This window comes from Pantherophis guttatus, chromosome 5 (genome assembly GCF_059756535.1).
Source record: "Pantherophis guttatus breed Tessera chromosome 5, ASM5975653v1, whole genome shotgun sequence".
Taxonomy (NCBI): Eukaryota; Metazoa; Chordata; class Lepidosauria; order Squamata; family Colubridae; genus Pantherophis; species Pantherophis guttatus.
This window is the reverse complement of record NC_142067.1, coordinates 74,875,457-74,896,654: the sequence shown is the minus strand read 5'-3', so window position 1 is coordinate 74,896,654 and position 21,198 is coordinate 74,875,457. Positions and strand designations below refer to the sequence as shown.

At 40.7% G+C, this 21,198-nt stretch overlaps 2 protein-coding genes and 1 pseudogene across 5 annotated transcripts in view; 2 read left to right on the top strand and 1 right to left on the bottom strand.

The window, feature by feature from the left end:
- The window catches only part of KLHL15 (kelch like family member 15), a 90,051-nt gene extending 69,496 nt beyond the window's left edge, over positions 1–20,555 (bottom strand). The window contains exon 1 of one of the 3 annotated variants that reach the window (XM_087871341.1): positions 20,278–20,555. The gene's annotated coding sequence lies outside the window, so the exon portion shown is untranslated. The remainder of the gene's footprint in view (positions 1–20,277) is intronic. The other 2 variants (XM_034433171.3, XM_034433169.3) reach the window with 2 other exon arrangements.
- On the top strand, positions 14,353–20,320 carry LOC117674936 (uncharacterized; annotated as a pseudogene). Its single transcript, XR_015728249.1, has one exon. The product of XR_015728249.1 is annotated as an uncharacterized LOC117674936 (transcript).
- Positions 20,515–21,198, top strand: part of EIF2S3 (eukaryotic translation initiation factor 2 subunit gamma) — a 39,344-nt gene continuing 38,660 nt past the window's right edge. Inside the window, exon 1 of the mRNA XM_034433178.3 lies at positions 20,515–20,653. Within this exon, the coding sequence (XP_034289069.1) occupies positions 20,585–20,653 (69 nt within the window). The 5' untranslated portion in view covers positions 20,515–20,584. The remainder of the gene's footprint in view (positions 20,654–21,198) is intronic.

The following is a 21,198-nucleotide window of genomic DNA, read 5'->3' as shown; positions in this document are numbered from 1 at the left end:
ACCTGTATAAGATATTTCTCTTTTTTAACTCATTCACCAGAAAACCAAATTTCTTCCTTTCCATCAATATCTTAGGTGGGAGTTCCTTGTAAATCCAAATCTTTCTTCCATGCAATTGCAACTTAGAATTGAAGGAATTTTGCACGATGTTATTCCTAATTTCTCTGTCTGTAAAATAAATCACCACATCTCTAGGCAATTGCCTATGCTTGGCAATCCAGGAGTTAATTCGATAAACTCTGTCAATCCTACAGAACACTTCATCAGGTTGAACCTTTAGAATCCCAGCTAGAAATTCAGAAGATATTTTCCTTAAATCATCTCTATTATTTTCCTGCAAACCTCTTAATTTTATCGCATATTCTGTGAAATTATATTGTGCCATTAAAATCTCTTTTTCAATCTTCTGTTGCAGATTTTCTGCGTTACCATACTTTTGATCAGCATTCATTTTAGATTTTTCTTCTAAGCTATTATCCTGAAAATTTATCAAGTCATTTTCAATTTTTTGGATTCTATTGTCCAATTTATCTTGAATTCCTTCCATTTTAGACTCTAGTACATTAGTATTTGTGTCCAACTGCATCATAAATTCTGTAAAACCATTAGCCATAGATTTCACCAATTCTTTAATTTCCTGCTTAAATTTTTCAAATTGCTGATTCACAATCTCCTCCCTTCTTTCAATCTCTTCTATAAAAAATTCTATTATATTAAAATCAGGTTTCTCAGACTGAAGAATTAAGACTTGTTCCTTTAAGTTGTGGGTGGGGGAATCCCCCCCCCTTCTTGTTTATCTGACTTTATGAGTCTCGGTGCCATGTTTCTGCCCAGGCAGACTTTGTTAAAAAAAAAAAAAAAAAAGCAAGAAAAACTTCTTTCCAATCAACAACAATATCTGGTCTCCAAGGGAGAGAAAAAGAGAAAAAAAACACAGGAGCGAAGTTTTGTCTACAAATGTAGCCAGTGGTATTTATTCCGCTACATTGTAGTAATAAAAAACGGAAGGACTTTCCCTTTTTGCCTCTCCTCCAGCCGACGCCATTTTTTAAAAGGCTTTTTTTTTTTCCTCTTTCTTTTCCTCCTCTCTCTTAAATAATTTCTTTTAAAAAATCAGTAAAATACTTGCAGTTCAGTATTACAGGTCCAGCTCACATTTTCTTTGAGTAGTCTGTTAAATTTGCAGGCTTGCTTTTGACGCCTGGCTCTGCATCAGCAGAGGTCTCCCAAAGCCCGGAGCAGCGGCTGGGGATACGGGGCATCTCATCCGCTCCGTCCCAAAAGTAAAGGAAAAACTTTTGGGACTCTGCAGAGAGTTCTACCCACCCCTGCCGGCTCTATCTCCGTTTCCTCATGGAAACGGAGTTTTTTCGAGCCACCATTCCGTTGTGAAGGCGGCTCTGACAGGCAGTGGAAGCTGACGATCCCGAAGGAACGTCTGGCAGCGACAAACAGCAAACAGGAAGTCCATTTTTTTTTCTGATAAGAACAAATTAGGGAATGGTTGTTTTCCCAGATTAATTAATATAAAATCAAGGGAATATTATATATGCAAGATTGTCCAGTGACCATAATTCAGAGACATTGCAATCGTGTTTACAGTACCTTAACTCATGCTTATTAAACCATGACTTACTGAAGTAGTCAAATTGCTTTAAAATAAATAGACTGGGCCATAACCTAGCCATTCATTTTAGTGCATGGCTAAATGTGAAACCTAATTACTTATATTATATATTTAACATCAGTGCTACTTAGTTGCATAGATGATACTATTCAATTGTTTCATTCATTTCCCATTGCACAATGGCTGCGAATACAAGAAGGAGAATGTGGGATTAGCTAGGCTAGACTAAACAGATCATTCTCAATCTCCCCTATTATCTTTCCTGGGTCTCTTGGAAAGCAATAAAAATGTCAGTGCAGCCATAAAAATGCTTAGAAGGCAAAGGAATGTTCGAATCATCGATGTTTCCCGCGACAGCCCCGAGTTCAAGAACAGTACGGCTTGGTGGCCCCACACTTCTGCAGTCGTTTGCAAGAGAAAAACCAGCAAAGGCAAATTCATTTCCACAATAAATTCACTTGTCAAAAGCTGCACAAACCATAGGAAACTTCACAGCCCGACCTATCCATACTGCAATGTGCCCGCACCCACGAGCTCCGTTTGGAGCTCAAAAGACACCAGGACCAAGGAGAGACTGACCTGTACATAAACTACCGTGCTGACTGTATCAAACCCAAGATCAGTGGCCCACGTCCCAACAATGCCCCCCCCATCAAGCAAAACTAAGCATGCACGCCCCCAACTTCCTCCAGGTCCACCCCTACAGGCCTAAAATGCAAACTACTTAATGCAAGAAGCCACGCAAACAAAATGCTCAAATTCCTCCTGCTTCTAAGTGTGGCCCTATTCGACCTTATTTTTGTCTGTGAGACAAATGTATCCTTTCCAGACTCCATTATTACAGTAAGTAATTATCACATTTTCCAGTCTGATCGTGATAATCGTAGAGGGGGTGGTGTTGCTATCTTCTATAAAAAGTCCCTAGGTCTGAAAAAGATAAATATTACACAGGAGCTTGCTTTTCCTGAGACCATTGTCTGCGAACTGTCCCTAAATGTCACAGTTCTTTCTTACTACCATATTTTTCAGAGTTTAAGACTCTCTGGAGTATAAGATGCACCTTAGTTTTTGGGGACGAAAATAAGAAAAAATCTGATTGGCAGGTGGATCGGCCTCCCGGAATACCCCCAATCAGCTGTTCCCAGAGGTGAATTTTAGCAACAGGTTCCTTGGTTGTGAGCTCTGTGCCTTGCTTTATTTTGTTTTTTCTTTCTGCCTCTGAGAGCTTCTGAAACAGAGCTTCAGAAAAAAAGCCTCTGAAGCTCTGTTTGGGGGCTTTTTTTCCGAAACTGTGTTTGGGGGCTTTTTTTCCGAAGCTCTGTTTGGGGGCTTTTTTTCCCGAAGCTCTGTTTGGGGGCTTCTTTTCTGAAGCTCTGTTTGGGGCAGGGATGAAATGCTCCCGGATTGGACCGGATCGCCCGAATCCAGATCCCTACACTAGTGGATAGCCGTATTCCTGTCCAACAGGCAACAAATACCATATTTTTTGGAGTATAAGACGCACCTTTTTACCCCCCCCAAAAGGGGGTGAAAATTTAGGTGCGTCTTATACACCGAATGTAGCCCTGCCCACCCACTGGCCCCCACTCTTCGGCCTGTGCCTCGCAGCAGTTACTTCCTTGCACGCAAACAGCAAGAAAAAACAGCTCCTTTCAGCTTCAGCATAGGTTAATTAGCACAAGTTGATTAGATCGGCCTCCTGACTCTCAGCTCATTTGCCCTCAGCTGTTTTGCGCAGGGCTCTGCTGCTTGCTGCAAAGAGTGCTGGAGCAGATTTTTTTTCCCTAGCTATGCTGAAAAACGAAACTGAAAGTAAAGCAGGCTCTTTGCTGCAACCTGGCAAAATGAGGCAGAGAGATTTCTTTTTCCTCATGAAAAAAGGTAGGTGCAAACAATGGGAAATTTAGGGCAAAAGAGGAGAGTTCAAGATTTTAAAACACAAAAGAAAAAAGGCAAAAAGAAAAATGGGAAGGGAGAAAAAGAAAAAGAAATGAAAGAGAAAGATGTTACACATATTTAGAATTGAAATATGAATAGTAGTAAGAAATAAATGGGAAATCATGATTGTAAAAATATAAAATTGTAAAAATGAAATGAATAATAATTGGAATATTTTTCTATATGGGCAAAACTTTGGGTTATTGGGAGAGTTTAAGATGTGAAAATGAGTAACATAAGGGGAAAGCTCTATTTAACTAGGTAATTGTAATAATTGAGATACTATTAATTGTATATTGTGTTGAAAGCAGAAATGGTTAAGTTGTGGTTTGGAGGAATATATGGGGGAAATTATTTATTATTATTGGTAAATATAATTAATTGATTTGTAAGAAATTGGATTGCATGGAAATAATTGGAATATTCATGTTCATATTGATTAATATACAAAAAAGATAGTTATATAACTAATTGATTTATATAAAAATGTTGAATTTGTATTAAACAACTGTAATATTACATAATTAACCAATGCGAGGATGGATATAAAAATAGATGACAATGGGAAGGGGTATAATATAGAATAGAAAGGAAAAATTGAATTTGATTAAGATTAGAGATGAGGATGAAGGGTAATATTGGTTTTTTTTAAAAAATAGATGAAGAATAAATATGGCAAAAAGGAAATATAGAAATTGTAAATTTAATTGAAATGACTAAATACTGTTTAAATTTGTGAACCAGCCAAATACTCTGTTCAAAGAAAATACATTGTATGTTTGTATGTGTGTTTGTCTAAAAAAATAAAAAAAAACTTAAAAAACAACAAACAAAAAAGGCAGGTGCGTCTTATACTCCAGTGCGTTTTATACTCCGAAAAATACGGTAGTCAAAATAGGGAGGGCCCAGGGGTGAAATGCTCCCATTCAGACCGGATCGCCCAATCCGGTAGCGATGGAGGCAGGTAGTTCAGAGAACCGGTAGCAAAAATCCCTGCCCCCCCCCCCATTTGTTGTGCGGAAACGATCTTGTAGATGACCCTCACTTTGTCAAGGACCTAGGAGTACTCATCTCAAACAATCTAAGCCCCAGAGCTCACTGTAACAGTATTACCAAACAGGCATTAAGAATTGTTAACCTAATCTTGCAAAGCTTCTTCTCCAGTAACGTTGTATTGCTAACTAGGGCATACAAAACCTTTGCCAGACCAATTCTTGAATACAGCTCATAAGCCTGGAATCCACACTGTATATTGGACATTAACACGATTGAGCGGGTCCAGAGGTATTTCACGAGAAGAGTACTCCACTCCTGTACTCACAATAGAATCCCTTATGCCACTAGACTTGAAATTCTGGGCTTGGACAATTTGGAACTGAGCCACCTGTGGTTCCGATCTAAGCATAGTACACAAAATTGTCTGCTACAACGTCTTATCTGACTTCTTCAGCTTCAACCACAATAATACGCAGGCAAACAATCGATACAAACTCAAGATAAACTGCTCCAAACTTGATTGCAGAAAATATGACTTCAGCAACAGACTGGTCAACGCCTGGAATGCTCTACCTGACTCCGTTGTTACAGCCTCAAACACTCACAACTTCAGCCTCAAACTGCCTACTGTGGACTTCACCCCATTCCTAAGAGGTCCGTAAAAGGGGCGTGCATAAGTGCACCAGCATGCCTACTGTCCCTGTCTTACTGTCCCCATTTATCTGTACTTACTTACTTTAAGTTTATACTTATACCTGCTATCTTGTACATGTTTGACAAACAAAACACAACAAATACAATAAAATACATAAAAGGTTGATAACAGAAGTGATGTTTGAAGTTGAAGAATGCTCCAGAAAATCAAGACCAAGGGAGCTACACTTATAAATAAAAAAATTAACAGTAATGGCTATTCTAATACATAGCTTCTGCATTTTTAATGATGCAATTGGCTTTGTAGTCTCATCTTCATTACATCAGTACCTCTGACTTCATGAATTACTTGTATACTCTGATTTGCATAAGTCTATGCAAAAGGGTTGCATTCCCACCCCTTTTTGGATATGCTATTGCAGTCCACCATACTGAACAGAATAGAGTTGAAAGGGACTTTGGGGGTGTCCTAGCTCAACTCCCTTCTCAGGCAGTAAACCCTATACCATTTCAGTCAAAAGGTTGTCAAATCTCTTCTTAAAAACCTCCAGTGTCGGAGCACCCGCAACTTTGAGAGGCAAGTAATTTCACTGATTAATTGTTCTGTCAGGAAATTTCTTCTTAATTCTAAGTTGATACTCCCCTTGATTAGTTTCCATCCATTCCTTCTTGTCCTGCCTTCAGGTCCTTCAGAGAATAAGTTGACCCCCTCTTGTTTGTGGCAGCCCCTTAAAAATTTGAACACTGCTATCATGTCACCTTCTTTTCATTAAACTAGATATACTCAATTCCTGCAACCATTCTTAGTAAGTTTTAGCCTTCTTTCACTTTGTGAAAGAAATTTGCATTTCTATTGATGAGTATTCTGGTCTCCATTATGTCCAATCTCATAAAGGACCTACAGAGGTTATACAGGTGATAAAGTGCCCTCTTCTAGTCTTGCACATAAAATTTCAATCTAGATTACCATTTGTGTAATCATTTAACATTTATGGCATTAGAATCCCATCCACTTGTGCATCATGGCTGTCTTTAAATCAATTTCTGAATTGTATTAATGGTGTTCAAAATACACATTTAATCAAAGAATTGGACCTACTATCTAAACCCAGAACTGTTTTTTCATTTATTTATTTTATTAGATGTAGGAGTTTGCATATGTGCAGGAATTTTCCTATCTTGGAAGGCAAACCTCAGATAAGGAAGGTTACATGCACGTAGGCGCCAGGAAATGGCATTAGAAAATAAGACCCTAAATCTGTAAACAAGAGGAGCAAGAGAGGAGGAAATGGGATATGTTATACTTTAACTATAGCTAAACATTATAAGTGCTTAAGCAAGCAATAATGGTTAACCAAAGATTTAAGTTACCTGGAAGATTCTGTGAGCCAATGATATGCTGCCAAATACGCTGTAACTTGTAGTAACAAACTATATAATGTCACTCTGTAAAGCAATAAATTACCACATATTTCCTCAACCGTTCTGTGTGGTCATTTTCAACAAGTGGCGCTTGACCAGGGACCCCTGCTTCGTCCGGCAAGGATTTGGTGCACTGACAGCCCTCGTGGTTTCTTCAACCTTTTAAAGGTTTCTGTAAGTAATGGGGTCTACGCTTTCTGAGGAACAAAGGAAGCATGCTGAAGAATTAAGCTATTTACTTAAGAAAAATCACACTGATGTATCACAACGCAGTCTCTTACGGCTGGTCCAGGAGATTGCGAATCAGTGTTTATGGTATCCTGAAAAGGGGTCTTTAAAATTATCTGATTGGGAAAAAATTGGGAAGGTTTTACATACTGAGCCAAGAACTAAGGTAGAGATTTTGCATGCATGGCATTTATGTCGCTATGCAGTGGAAAAATTTTGGAAATACTGAACTGTCTCTTTTAACTCCTCCACCTCCATGTTACTCCAATGCTGTTGTCTGTCCTCCTTCCTCACTGGACTATTTGACTCTGCCTCCTTCAGCTCCTACTGACACAGGTCAGATTACTAAACTTTCTGACTCTGCTGTTCAGTCCTCTTTTCAAAAAATGGTAGAATCCTGCAAACGAGATTCCTCCATGCCTGGGGCAGAACTTGCTGAATTATTGTCTGTATGTCCTGTACAATATCATCAGGGCCAAGGCCAATTGGCAGGACAGCAGATAGCGGAATGGGAAGGGTTACCTTATCAAATTTTGAGGAAACTAAAAAAGGCTGTTACAGAGTATGGCATCAGTGGTAATTTTACTAGAGGCTTGGTAGAAGGGATAAAAAATGGATATACTATGATTCCTGAGGATTGGAAGCAAGTTTTCCGAATGATTTTGACTTCAATGCAATATGTTGTTTGGGAAAGTGAATTTATGAGACATGCTCAAGCCGCTGCTCTGGGAGGTGGGGGAGCATACACGGTGGAACAACTTTTTGGCTCAGGTCAATTTGCTACAATTCCTGCCCAAATTGGGCTTCCCCCGCCACTTTAACTATTGTTTCTGAATGTGCTTTTTGTGCCTTTTTAAAGGTTCCGCAGGCTGGGGAAGCACGAGCAAATTTTTCCAACATTAGACAGGGGGCTAGTGAGCCCTATGCTGATTTTGTAGAGAGATTATCTAAAGCTATTCGTCAACAATTTGATTATCAGGAGGCGGCAGGGGAACTTCTTCGGCAGTTGGCCATTGAAAATGCCAATGCAGATTGTAAGCGAGCCTTGCAGCCCTTAAAAGCTACCAATCATTATACTCTGGCTGATATGTTGCGGGTTTGCCAGGATATTGGTTCTCAAATTTATAAAATGCAACTTTTGGCTGCTGCTATACAAAAAGGGCAACGTCCTGCTGGCAATTGCTTTAAATGTGGTAAACATTTTCAAAAGGACTGTCGCTCAACTCCTGCAGCCTCTCAAAATCGCCCTTCTAAAAAATATCCAATTTGTAAAAGAGGATTTCATTGGGCTAATCAGTGCCGTTTTCAGTCGGGAAACTTGCCAATGGGTGTGGCACCCACCCAGAGCCAAAAGAGTGCCTTTCCCGTAGTCATGTCTCCCCCCTCCAGCCTCTCTTTTGCAGCCCCAGCCACAGCAAGTAGTGCTGGGCTCGATTTAATAACTCAGGAATCTGTGGAATTTAAATTTCCCTTGGAGGTTAAATTGATTCCTTCTCAATTTAAAGGCCCTCTTCCCTCTGGTTTAGTGGGTCTTATCTTGCCTCGATCTTCCGCTCATAAAAAGGGGTGCTTTGTGGTCCCTGGTGTTATTGATTCTGATTACACTGGAACTCTTTTTATTCAGGCGTGGGTGAACCTTCCCCAAACTCTTCCTGCTCAATGTTCTATTGCTCAATTACTTTTGCTTCCCTATCAAGTCCCGTGTTCTGGCACGGGCACGTGGGGATGCTGGTTTTGGTTCTACCTCTCTTTCTGTGGCTTTACTTCAATCTGTTACTTCCTTTCCTTCCCCATGACCAGATTTATGGTCATGGGGGATTTCAACCTGCCATCTGTGGGTGAGACGTCGGAGGTGGCTCGGGAGTTCATGGCTTCCATGACAGCTATGGACCTGACCCAGTTAATTCATGGCCCTACCCACACAGGGGGAAACACGCTGGACCTGATTTTTGTCTCTGGACAGTGGTCAAGTGATCTTGAGATAGGGGACATAGTCACCGAGCCCTTGTCATGGTCGGATCATTCTCTCCTTCGCCTTGACCTTCGAACCGCTATACCCCATCGCAGGGAGGCGGAGCCGGTAAAATGGTTCCGCCCCAGGTGCCTGATGGAACCTGATAGGTTCCAGATGGAGCTTGGGCCATTTCCCGAGGCTCTGGCACACGCCTCGACTAGGGACCTAGTGGCCGCCTGGGATAGGGCGGCCGCTGGAGCTCTGGATCGGGTCGTGCCTTTGCGGCCTCTGACCCAGCGCCGATCTCACCTAGCTCCTTGGTTCACTGAGGAGCTGAGGGAGATGAAGCGCCAGAAAAGACGCCTAGAGAGTAGTTGGAGGGCCAGTCTTTCTGAATCTGACCGGACACTGGTAAGATCTCATATTAAGAATTACCTAGTGGCAATAAAAGCAGCAAAATGTACATATTTTGCTGCTCTTATTGCGTCATCAGATAATCACCTGGCTGCTCTGTTTAGGGTAACCCGCTCCCTGCTCCACCAGGAAGCCCGGGAGGACCCCTTGGAGGGTAGAGCTGAGGATTTTGTTCAATATCTGCATGACAAAATCACTCAGATTCGGGAAGATATGACTCCAACTGGGTAGTTCCAGGGGGGATGACTGAGGCAGGTCTTGAGAATGTTACCTGGGGGGGGCATGTCCATGGCTGTGGCTTAGAAGACATTGTCTTCGTCTCTCTGCGGAATATGGAAAATTGAAAGAGGATGAAAATAAAATAAACAGCATTTTTGAAGTCCGATAACAACTAGGTGCGTTATTGAAGAGTTCCTGTCTTGGTTGGATTAAGATTGATGTGGTCAGTCACCCTGAACTGCTTTTAATTGAGGTTTTCTTTTAAAGTGCTTTCCCTTCGGGGGATAAAAGTGAGCAGAGGGGGTGATGAAACGGCGAGACGATAATTTAAAGAGGTCTGAAAAACAATAAATTAGAATTTAATTGTGAGCTGGATCTGCAAAAAATGTCGGCAGGGCGAAGGGCAGCAAATTAAGTTTTATGACTATGTTTGAATAAGATAAAAATAAGATATATGAGAGCTGCCTGAATGTTGGAGTCGACATAAACGTGGAGAACAGGAACCTTTTTTTTGGAACAGCCGAATATTTAAATGGCTTGTTTGTGGGATCGTCTGAAAATTTGAAAGCAATTATCCTTTTTTTTGAAGACACTGTGAAAATTGTGGACTAAAAGTTAAAAGTTTTAAAGTAATCTAAAGCATGTTTGCTGTTTGAAGTTCGCAGCGGGCAAAATGGCGCTGAGGAGTGTAACTGATCTTGATTAACGTGACTACAGGAATTTCACTGTTTGTATTTTACACTGCCTCTGGCGCAAGAAGCAATTGTAAGCAAGCCTTCAATAACTTGGACTTTCAACTTTTTTAAAATTTGGGACTCTTTAATGCTTTATTTGTCGTCTCTGGCTTTTTAAAGTGAAAGTAAAATAAGCCCAAGTCCTTCTGAAAAGACCCTTCTGAGTATCTATGGTACAGAATTGATGATTAAAGATTTTCCTCTACAATAATTTAACATCTTAAATACAAGTTGATGACCCATTGATTTTGAACTGTGAATAAGGTTATAGAAATATTTGGTCAAAAATTATAGGAGTTATTAAGATGGATCCATCTAAAGATGAATCGGTGCGATCTAAGGTCAAACAGATTTCTCAAGCTAGTATTGACTCAGCTCAAACTGTGTTGGCATTAAACAAATTAAGTGATAAAATTGAAATAATGGATACAGAATTTCAAAAAATACATTTAAAAATGGATGAAGAAAAGAAGGAAAGATCCAATCAGCTGGAACAAATTGTTCAAGAAATTAATGTTAATTTTGCTAAATACACAGCAGAAGTAACAGTGATAAAAGATAATGTAGACCAACTACAAGTGCAAACAAAAAAAATTGATAAGCAAATAACTGAAATCTTTTTTAAAAATGAAAAACAGGATAGAAGAATATGTATTTTGGAAGAAGAAGTTAGGAAGTCCAACATTGTTATAAGAGGCATAGTGGAAGAAAAAGTGGACAATGTTAAACAACGTGTTTTGAAATGGCTTAATGAACTTGGATTGGATAAAAATTTTACAACTACAGATTTGATAAGTGTCTATCGAATTGGATTTAGAGGACAACGTGAAATAATAAGAAATGTTTTGGTGAGATTTGCAAGTGTTAATGATAAATTACAAGTAATGGCAAAAATTAGAGAAAATGGTGATGCTGTGCTGAAGCTAGAGGGAAAACAGGTCCAAGTCTTTCAAGATATCTCAAGAGAGGAAAGATCGTGGAGATATTATCTGAAGCCAATTACTAAAATATTAAGAGATAGAGGTATTAAGTATAATTGGAGACCACCACAGTGAATGAAATTTTTCTATAAAAATAGAATGCATATATTTACAATAGAAATGGATGTGGTCCAATACTTCCATGAGCTTGGCTTTTTGGAAAAAGAGGAAGAACAAAGTGAATTAAGATCACAATTACTCAAAATGGGTGGAATTGAAATATATACATCAACACCAGAGGAAGAAGGAGGGGCGGTCGGAGGTTTAGGTCCAAAACCAAAGAGGAAAAGAAAACCAATGAAAGATATTTCTCCATCTTTGGTGGAGGTACAGAAGAAAAGTCGAGATCTTACTGGTGAAGGAGTAGAAAGGATGATTACATTGGACTCTGAACATAAAAGGGAAGATGAGCCCGAGTGCGGGGATGAAGAACCTGTAGTTGTTCAATTGAAACCAGAATTACGCCAATGAAGAGATGACCCAGCTGATAGACGGGGTCCCCTCTCCCCCACTCTTGGAAACGAGGCGTGTCTTAATGAAGACGGTGGGAGATGAAGATTTTATGTGGTTGTGTGTTATGTTAGTTTTTGTTTTATGTTGTTTGTATGTTTTATATTATTTTTATTTTTTTTTTATTTTTTTTATGTTATGTGTTGTCTATATATATTTGTTTGGGTTTTGGGTCACAGAAAGGAAAAAGAGGGAATAGAGAATGTTACCTGGGATGAGTTTGATCCTGTGACCCCTGACGACGTGAACAGGATTCTGGGTGGACTGAACGCGACATGTTTATTGGACCCGTGCCTCTCCTGGTTAGTGCTGGCTTCCTGGGAGGTGATGCAACGCTGGCTCCAGGGTATTATAAATGCTTCCTTGGGTGAGAGTGACTTCCCCGCCGCCTTGAAAGAGGCGGTGGTGAGGCCTCTCCTCAAGAAGCCTTCCCTGGACCCAGCAGTGTTGGCTAATTATCGTCCAGTCTCCAACCTTCGTTTTGTTGCGAAGGTTGTTGAGAGTGTGGTTGCGCGACAGCTCCCCCAGTACCTGGATGAAACGACGTATCTGGATCCGTTCCAGTCGGGCTTCAGGCCTTGGTACAGCACGGAAACGGCATTGGTCGCATTGGTTGATGATCTCTGGAGGGCTCGGGACAGGGGTTGCTCCTCTGTCCTGGTCCTATTAGACCTCTCAGCGGCTTTTGATACCATCGACCATGGTATCATGCTGCACCGGTTGGAAGAGTTAGGGGTGGGGGGCACTGTATTACGGTGGTTCTCCTCCTTTCTCTCTGACCAGTTGCAGTCTGTGTTGGCAGGGGGGCAGAGGTCGACCCCGAGCCCCCTCATATGTGGGGTGCCACAAGGGTCGGTCCTCTCGCCCCTTTTGTTCAACATTTATATAAAGCCGCTGGGTGAGATCATCTGTGGTTTCAGGGTGAAGTACCACCAGTACGCTGATGACACCCAGCTGTACATCTCCACCCTGGACCACCCCAACGATGCCCTTGAAGTGATGTCCCGGTGTCTGGAGGCCGTGCGGATCTGGGTGGGGAGGAACAGGCTCAGGCTCAACCCATCCAAGACCGAGTGGCTGTGGTTTCCGACGTCCCAATATAGTCAGTTGATGCCATTGCTCGCACAGAGTGGGCCTCCTCAGGGTGCCGTCCGCCAGACAATGTCGGCTGGTGACCCCCAGGGGGACAGCCTTCTCTGTAGCGGCGCCCACCCTCTGGAACAACCTCCCCCCAGAGATACGTACAATAACAGACCTCCGGATTTTTCGTCGGGCCCTGAAAACCTATTTATTTCAACTAGCTGGGCTGGCTTGAGTTAAATTTTAAATTGATTTTAAATTGGGTTGTTTTAATTTACGGTCAAAATATTTAATTATTTTAAACTGTTTTTAAATTTTGTATGTCCTGTTTTTTTTTTACTTTGGCTGTTCACCGCCCTGAGTCCTATTTGGAGAAGGGCGGTATAGAAATTGAAACAAACAAACAAACAAACAAACAAACAAACAAATAAATAAATAAATTGCTGACTATTGGGTGCGAATCGCTGGCCCCCACGGAGAGGGCTCGCAACTTGGGTGTCCTCCTGGATTCACGGCTGTCTTTAGAAGAGCACTTATGGCCGTGACTGGGAGGATTTGTCATCAGGTTTGCCTGATTCGCCAGTTGCGTCCCTTTCTGGATCGGGACTCCCTACACAGTCACTCATGCCCTCGTCACTTCCCGCCTGGACTACTGTAACGCTCTCTACATGGGGCTCCCCTTGAGGAGCACCCAGAGCCTCCAACTGGCGCAGAGTGCGGCCGCGCGGGTGGTTATGGGAGCAACATGGCGCTCCCGTGTGACACCTTTCCTGCGCGAGCTGCACTGGCTCCTGGTGGTCTTCCGGGTGCGCGTCAAGGTTTTGGTTACCACCTTTAGAGCGCTCCATGGCTTAGGACCTGGTTATTTACGGGACCGGCTACTACCACAAGCAGCCTCCCACTGGCCGGTACGCTCTCATAGAGAGGGGCTCCTCCGGGTGCCGTCAGCTAAACAATGTCGACTGGCGGCCCCCAGGGGGAGGGCCTTCTCTGTGGGGGCACCCACTATCTGGAACGAGCTCCCTCCAGAGATACGGAGGATCCCAGATCTGCGCACTTTCCACCGTGCTCTTAAGACTCTCCTATTCTAGCAAGCCGGCCTAGCCTAATTTTCTCCCGTTTTAAAATTCTTTTAAATCGAAATTTTAATCTGTTTTAAATTATTGGGATTTTTAATTGTCTCGGGCTAAATTATTTAATCTGGTTTTAATTATGTTTTTTAACTTTTGTATCTATGTATTTTATTTTGTGCCTGTTCACCGCCCTGTGTCCTTCGGGAGTAGGGCGGTATATAAATCTAATAAAACAAAACAAACAAACAAACCTTTCACCCTTTGTTAACTCTCTATTTGAATAAGCAACCTTTTCAAGGGTTGCTTGATACCGGAGCCGATGTTACTGTTATTTCATCTTTACAGTGGCCTGTGCAATGGCCTAAGAAAGCAGTTTCTTCGCTCTGGATTATAGGTGGTTCTACTGCTGCTTGGCAAAGCGTACAAGATATCCAATTCTCTACCATGGCTGGTAAGTCCTTTGCCCTGCAACCTTATATTTTGGATATTCATACTAATATTTGGGGTCGGGATCTTCTTTCTTTTCTAAATGCTTAATTGATTTTGGATGATGGCTCTTCCCCTTAAATGGCTCTCTACCGGCCCCGTGTGGGTGGAGCAGTGGCCCCTTTCAATGGAAAAATTATCTACTTTACAGCAACTTGTTCAGGAACAATTAGCTGCTGGTCATATTGAACCCTCTACTAGCCCCTGGAATACTCCTGTTTTTCTTATTAAAAAGAAAAGTGGGAAATGGAGATTATTGCACAATTTGCAGAACATCAATAGGTGTATCCAACCAATGGGTCCGTTACAATGTGGTCTTCCTAATCCTAATTTAATTCCTAATTTTTATCAATTGTTGGTTGTTGATTTAAAGGATTGTTTCTTTACTATTCCGCTTCAACCACAGGATAAAGAAAAATTTGCTTTTACTGTTCCTGTATGTAATAATAGCATGCCAACTAAACGATATCATTGGCGTGTTTTACCTCAGGGTATGCTTAATTCTCCTACCTTATGTCAACATTTTGTTGACGATGCACTTCAGCCATTTCACAAGAAATTTCCATCTTATTTGGTTTATCATTACATGGATGATATCTTAATAGCTGCTCCTCAGTTTGATTCTACAGCCCTTCTGCAGGAATTAAAAACTATTGTTGCACAGAAGGGGTTGTTTATTGCAGATGACAAAATTCAGAAAACTGAACCTTACTTATACTTGGGTCATAGATTACTGAATGCTTCTTCCATTCCAGTATTGCCCGACTTAAAGATACAAAAGTCTTACACTTTAGTTCAATGGCAAAAGTTGCTAGGCATTATTAACTGGGCTTGGCCTTTCTTCTGCATAACAACTGGTGATATGTTACCTCTATTCCAACCCTTAAAAGGAGCGCAATCCCCTGGTGATACAGTTCATTTGATGAATGATCAAAAAAGGTGCTTACAGCTCATCTTGGACAAAATTAAGCAACAATATTTTGACCAAATTGAGTCAGTAGACGCAGGTCTGCGGTTAGCTATTCTTCCTACTTCTCCATTACCTACTGGGTGTTTATATACCATTAAGAGCACATTAAAAATAGCTATTCATGAGTGGTTAAATTTATCTGCTACTCCACCTAGAAACATTTATCCCTACCAGTCTGCCTTAGAAAAATTGATTATAAAAGGCCGAAAGCGCGCTTTGCAACTGATTAGACAGGATTTGATAGGCATTGCCTTCACCCGTACAAAGATTGAGCATGATCATCTTACGATGATATCTGAAAGTTATCAGATTGCCTTCTCCAATTATCTTGGAGAAGTTTTATATTCATTACCAAAAGATCCTAGAATTGTGGTAACTACTACTTTAAACCTCTCTTTTTCTAATATTTTTGTGCGTACACCTTTTGTTGATGCTCTGACAATTTTTACAGATGGCTCACCAAAACGAGGGGTGGTGGTCTGGCATGCTGACTCCCAATGGCATTCTAAATTGACATCACCTCAGACTTCTGCTCAGCGGGCTGAATTAGCTGCTGTGATATTAGCCTTACAACTTTTCCCAATGCAACCCATTAATCTTGTAGTTGACACACAATATGTTTATTTAGCTATGCAGTCTTTACCATTATCTTATTGTGCATTGTCATTAGATATAAATTTGCTAGCTTTGTTTTTGTCTCTTAAGCATCATTTGGAGAATCGACAATATCCCTTATACGTGGAGCATATTCGCAGTCATACTCCTTTTAACAATGCCCTTACTGAAGGTAACCGCATTGCAGATGAATCCCTTAAGGAAATTGCTTCTTTATTTTCTGATCCTGTGACTAGTCATTCATAGTTTCATCAAAATGCAAAATCTTTGGCAAAACAGTTTCATATTCCTTTGGCGCAGGCTCGGGATATTGTACGAGCATGTCCCTCCTGCCAACAGTCAGCCATTCCATTTCCCAGTGGGGTCAACCCTAGGGGTATCTTTGCCAATCAAATTTGGCAAATGGATGTAACACAATTCTCCCCTTTCAAGCCATACGATAAACTGCATGTTATTATTGATACTCATTCTCATTTTCTTTGGGTTACTGCATCCCGTCACGAGCGGGCTCAGGATGTCACCACTCATTGTTTAGCTGCTATTTCAATCATGGGCCGCCCTGTTCAAATTAAAACTGACAATGGTCCTGCATATATCAGTAAAGACTTTAGTCTTTTCTGTCAGCAATGGGAAATAACCTTAGTCCATGGCATTCCCTATAATTCTCAAGGACAAGCTATTGTGGAACGTGCTCATCGAACCTTTAAGTCCTTTTTGCAGAGACAGCTGCAGCATGAGTCTGGTCCATACCATTTGCGAAAGATTCAACATTTACTATCTGTTGCTTTGTCTACCTGGAATTATTTAACTCTTTTAGATTACTTTTCAGATGTTCCTATTAATGTTCATTTTCGTGCAATAGAACCACCTACAAGACCGCTAGTAAAGTATTGCCTTGCTTCTAACGCTGAGTGGCAGGGACCTGCTCGTCTAATTACTTGGGGACGTGGTTACGCGGCAGTTGAACTCCCCCAGACTCGCCAACCTTTGTGGATCCCTGCTCGGCACATTCGACCCTATCATGGCTTGGCATCAGGGTCTGCACAACCCAATTCCCAACTTCAATCTGAATCTCAAAACAGAGGTCCATCTTCCGAAACATCAACGACCCCTGCCAATCACATGGAGGCAAGTGAAGGCCACAACATACCAAGCTCAACAGCAATTGGCTCAAGCCAACCTACCTCAGACTCCTGAAAATCTAGTTGCTGCTGTTTTTGCTATTATTACAGCTAATTTTGTCACAATTCTTTTTTGTATTCTCTTGTCTTCTCTTGGTTCTGTTACTGCTTTAAATGACACTCAGCCTATACAACTTAACCCTAATCTCTGGGTTCGTCATGCTCAATATATGTTTTTGGTTCACGGTACTAATGTCACCCTGTACTATGAGCCTCCTATGGCTTTTGGTCAAGTTGTTTTCATACCTGATTTAATATCTTCTTCTTCTTTTATTGTTTCACAGCTGCAAAACATTCACCATTCCTGGTTGTTTTCCAAGCCCCCAGCACAACTTAACTCAGTTCACTGGCGTTATCTTCATACTAATCAATTTACTAAAGGTTTATGTTTTTGTTGTTATGCTCACCATACTTGGCTTAACAATTGGAATGATTATGCTAAGGCTCGACGCATTTTATCGAAAGTAGGGAATTATAGCTATTGTACTGGTTATTATTGGTTATGGGGAACCTTTAATTCTTTATTGTATGGACCTAATTTAGTTCCAGAAATGTATCCTGATAATTTTCATATTTTTAACGCTTCTGATATGACTGATACTGAATCCATTTGTGCTAGCTGGCAACTAAAGGATCCTAATATGTGGTTCTTTTTTGACAAATATGCAACCAAAGTACACCCTCAGAACTATCAGTGTGCTGCTATTGGCTACTTTTCCCTACCTGTGCAGATTGGTGCTCTCTTCTTCTTCCTCACAACAACGCCATGCTCCATTAGGTCCTACATGTAATGATGAAGTCATCATTGATACACAACTTTCTTCTTTAAATACCTTTGGCCGTGCTGTGGCTGGAACTATTACTGGGGTGATCACCTCAAGGGCTTACCCTGGAATAATAGCTCAAGAAAATAGACGTTCTATCCTGGGCTTAACATGTCGCCTGGAGAAATCAATTAATGTCACTGCTGCTATTGTTCGTGATCTCCAACATGAAATTGAGGACTTGAATCAGGATGTTCTCCAGCAACGTTTTGCTATTGACTATTTGTTAGCACGACAAGGGGTTTTTTGTAAACTTGTTGGCCATCGTGGATGTGCTGTTCATTTTCATTTCTTGAATAAGACTATTGAAGATGAACTTAATGAACTTCAATCATATTTTCAGAATAATGTTCATGCTATTTTTTCTCCTTTTGACTGGTTGACCAATTGGCTTCCTGATTGGTCCTGGCTCAGACAGTTATTTATGTGATTATCCTTCTCATTTTGATTGCTTGTTGTTGTTTCATTCAATGTATTCCCTCATTAATTGCTATGTTTCGTCGTACCCCCCTTTCTCTGTCTCCTTCTCAAATGCATTATATTCAAAAATCTTTGTTCCCTCAAAATTAAATAAAAAGAGAGGACATGTAGGAGTTTGCATATGTGCAGGAATTTTCCTATCTTGGAAGGCAAACCTCAGATGAGGAAGGTTACATGCACGTAGGTGCCAGGAAATGGCATTAGAAAATAAGACCCTAAATCTGTAAACAAGAGGAGCAAGAGAGGAGGAAATGGGATATGTTATACTTTAACTATAGCTAAACATTATAAGTTCTTAAGCAAGCAGTAATGGTTAACCAAAGATTTAAGTTACCTGGAAGATTCTGTGACCAATGATATGCTGCCAAATACGCTGTAACAAACTGTATAATGTCACTCTGTAGAGCAATAAATTACCACATATTTCCTCAACCTTTCTGTGTGTGGTCATTTTCAACAATTAGATTGCAAAGCCACCCAAATCAAAAAATATTCTGGGCAATGTACAATATCAAAAGCAAATAAAAACAACAATTTACATAAAATTATAACAACACAAAAGATTAATATCAATTAAAATTGTACATACTACTTTGTTACTATCTGATTCAATAAATCATTAACATTTTTTCAGTGTTATACTTGTACCACAGTTCATCCGAAGAACTTAACAATTTGCTTCATACAGGACTTACAGAAAACAAGTTATTCTGAGATCTTTTTAAAAAAATTTTGATTTATATGCCGCCCTTCTCCAGAGACTCAGGACGGCTTACAATGCATTAAACAATAGCCTTCATACTTTTGTATATTTTTACAAAGTCAGCTTATTGCCCCCACAAACTGGGTGTTCAATTTACCTACCTTAGAAAGGATGGAAGACTGAGTCAACCTTGAGCCTGGCAAGATTCGAACTTACTAATTGCAGACAGCTGGAGTTAAATTACAATGCATTAGTCTGCTGAGCTATCCAGGCTCCAATCTTCAGAAGTTTTCAGATGAACTCTCTAACACTTTGAATTGGGTAGTTTTACCAAAGGACTCTCCTACTTGAAAAGTAACACCAAACCTCTAATAAAGAGTTATATATGTGCAAAAATGATTTGGAACTTTTGATAAATGCTGGAGCCAAGTACATCACCCCTTAAACCCATCAAGTCATTTTTTCAGGCTTTGATATAAATGGAGAATAACAAGAGGATTTTTATTGCAGCCTAAATTTTTATTTTTAGATACTACTGTATTGCCTCAGGTTCCCATGCTGTTTACTTGCTGTTGCTCCTATAACTATAGAAGCTTTATGGAACCATTTGTGAAATGGTTGATAAAGTGATTTTTTAATATCGGAAAAATATCATTTTTTAAAATAAGAGCGTTTCATTTTATCACAAGTTCATAGTTGGTTATTTTTTGGAAACGAAAATCTAATGAATATACATATATAGTAAAATATGGCTTGGGAATATTAGCAATTAATTTTATTTCTAGTTTGTGTGAAGAAATGTTTAGGAGCAGGGTCAGAGGATAGCATATGCGCACATACGTATTTTTATAAAACCAGTGGCTGGAAAACTAACGTTTATAGGTTAACATGGTATACAAACCAAGTTGTGTTTTATAAAGTATGATTAAGCTAATACAGGTTTAGAATAATGATGATTAAGGACCACACACCAAGTTAGAAGCTCGGGCCAAATTAGCAATAGGCACACACCAATGAACTCTGAGCAAAATCGGTATCAAAGGTATGGTAGTGAATTTCTGCAATTTACAGAGTCTCTTTACACAGACATTTAGCACCACTGAGGTAGAATGGTATTAGGAAAAATTATAGTAGAGTTCTAACGAGACATCCCTAAGCAAAGATACTTCCGGTTTGGTCGTAAACTTACGGCCAACAGCACCACCCATTCGGCAGCCAGCCGAAGAAAACGCGCTCTGCCGCTATATGCCCTTCCTTACACGCCGGTTGCATCAGCCAGGCCCGGGGTCCTTCTTGAGCAGTCCACCATATTGCCTGACCCAACCTCGAATTCTTTCCAAATTTCTCCCTGGACAAAGCAAGGCGGCAAGATGTAACTCTGTTCCTAGATATTTTGTAGCATCGTCTGGGAGTAAGCTGCGTGCCCCTGAAATTAGTGGGTTCTGTAGGGAAAGGTCAGGCAGACTCGGCGGTCTTCTAACTTCCTTTCAGGCAAGATGGCGGGGACCGAAGCGGGAGTGACACTGGGGCAGCCGCATCTTTCCCGGCAAGACTTGACTACTTTGGTAAGAAGGGAATTCGGAGTAAGGAAGACACGTCAGCTAAGGAGTGCAGCATTCCAATGGTTGCCCTATGCTGGTTTTTTGCCCGGTACTCGAAGGCTGGGTGATGGTCGGGAGTTCAGAAAATCTGCCTTGCCTTGCTTGTCTTCTGCTTTTTCGTTCCTCTCAAAGGGTAGTTAGATTGGGAAGGAAAGGCTTTATGACGGTGGGAAAGAAATCTCCCAAAAGTTCTCACGCTTCTTCTTCCCTACATACAACAATGTTACTTCATTTAGTACGAAAGTACAAAGCCATAATGCCAGGCAGAGTGACATCCTACCCTTACAAGCTGGTTCCAGCGAAAGAAACGTGATCTCTATCGATAATTGAATTCCGACGTTATATGGTTGTGTTCAGAGAGAATATTTCCCTCTCTTTCTGCTTCATTCTGTAGCGCAATCAATACAGGGTAGAACAGAGAGAAGCTGAGTTCCCATTGCATACTGTACAGTACTAGGTTATGCTTTAGTTATGTTCGGTCAGGTTTGCATAAAAAGTCACACAATACT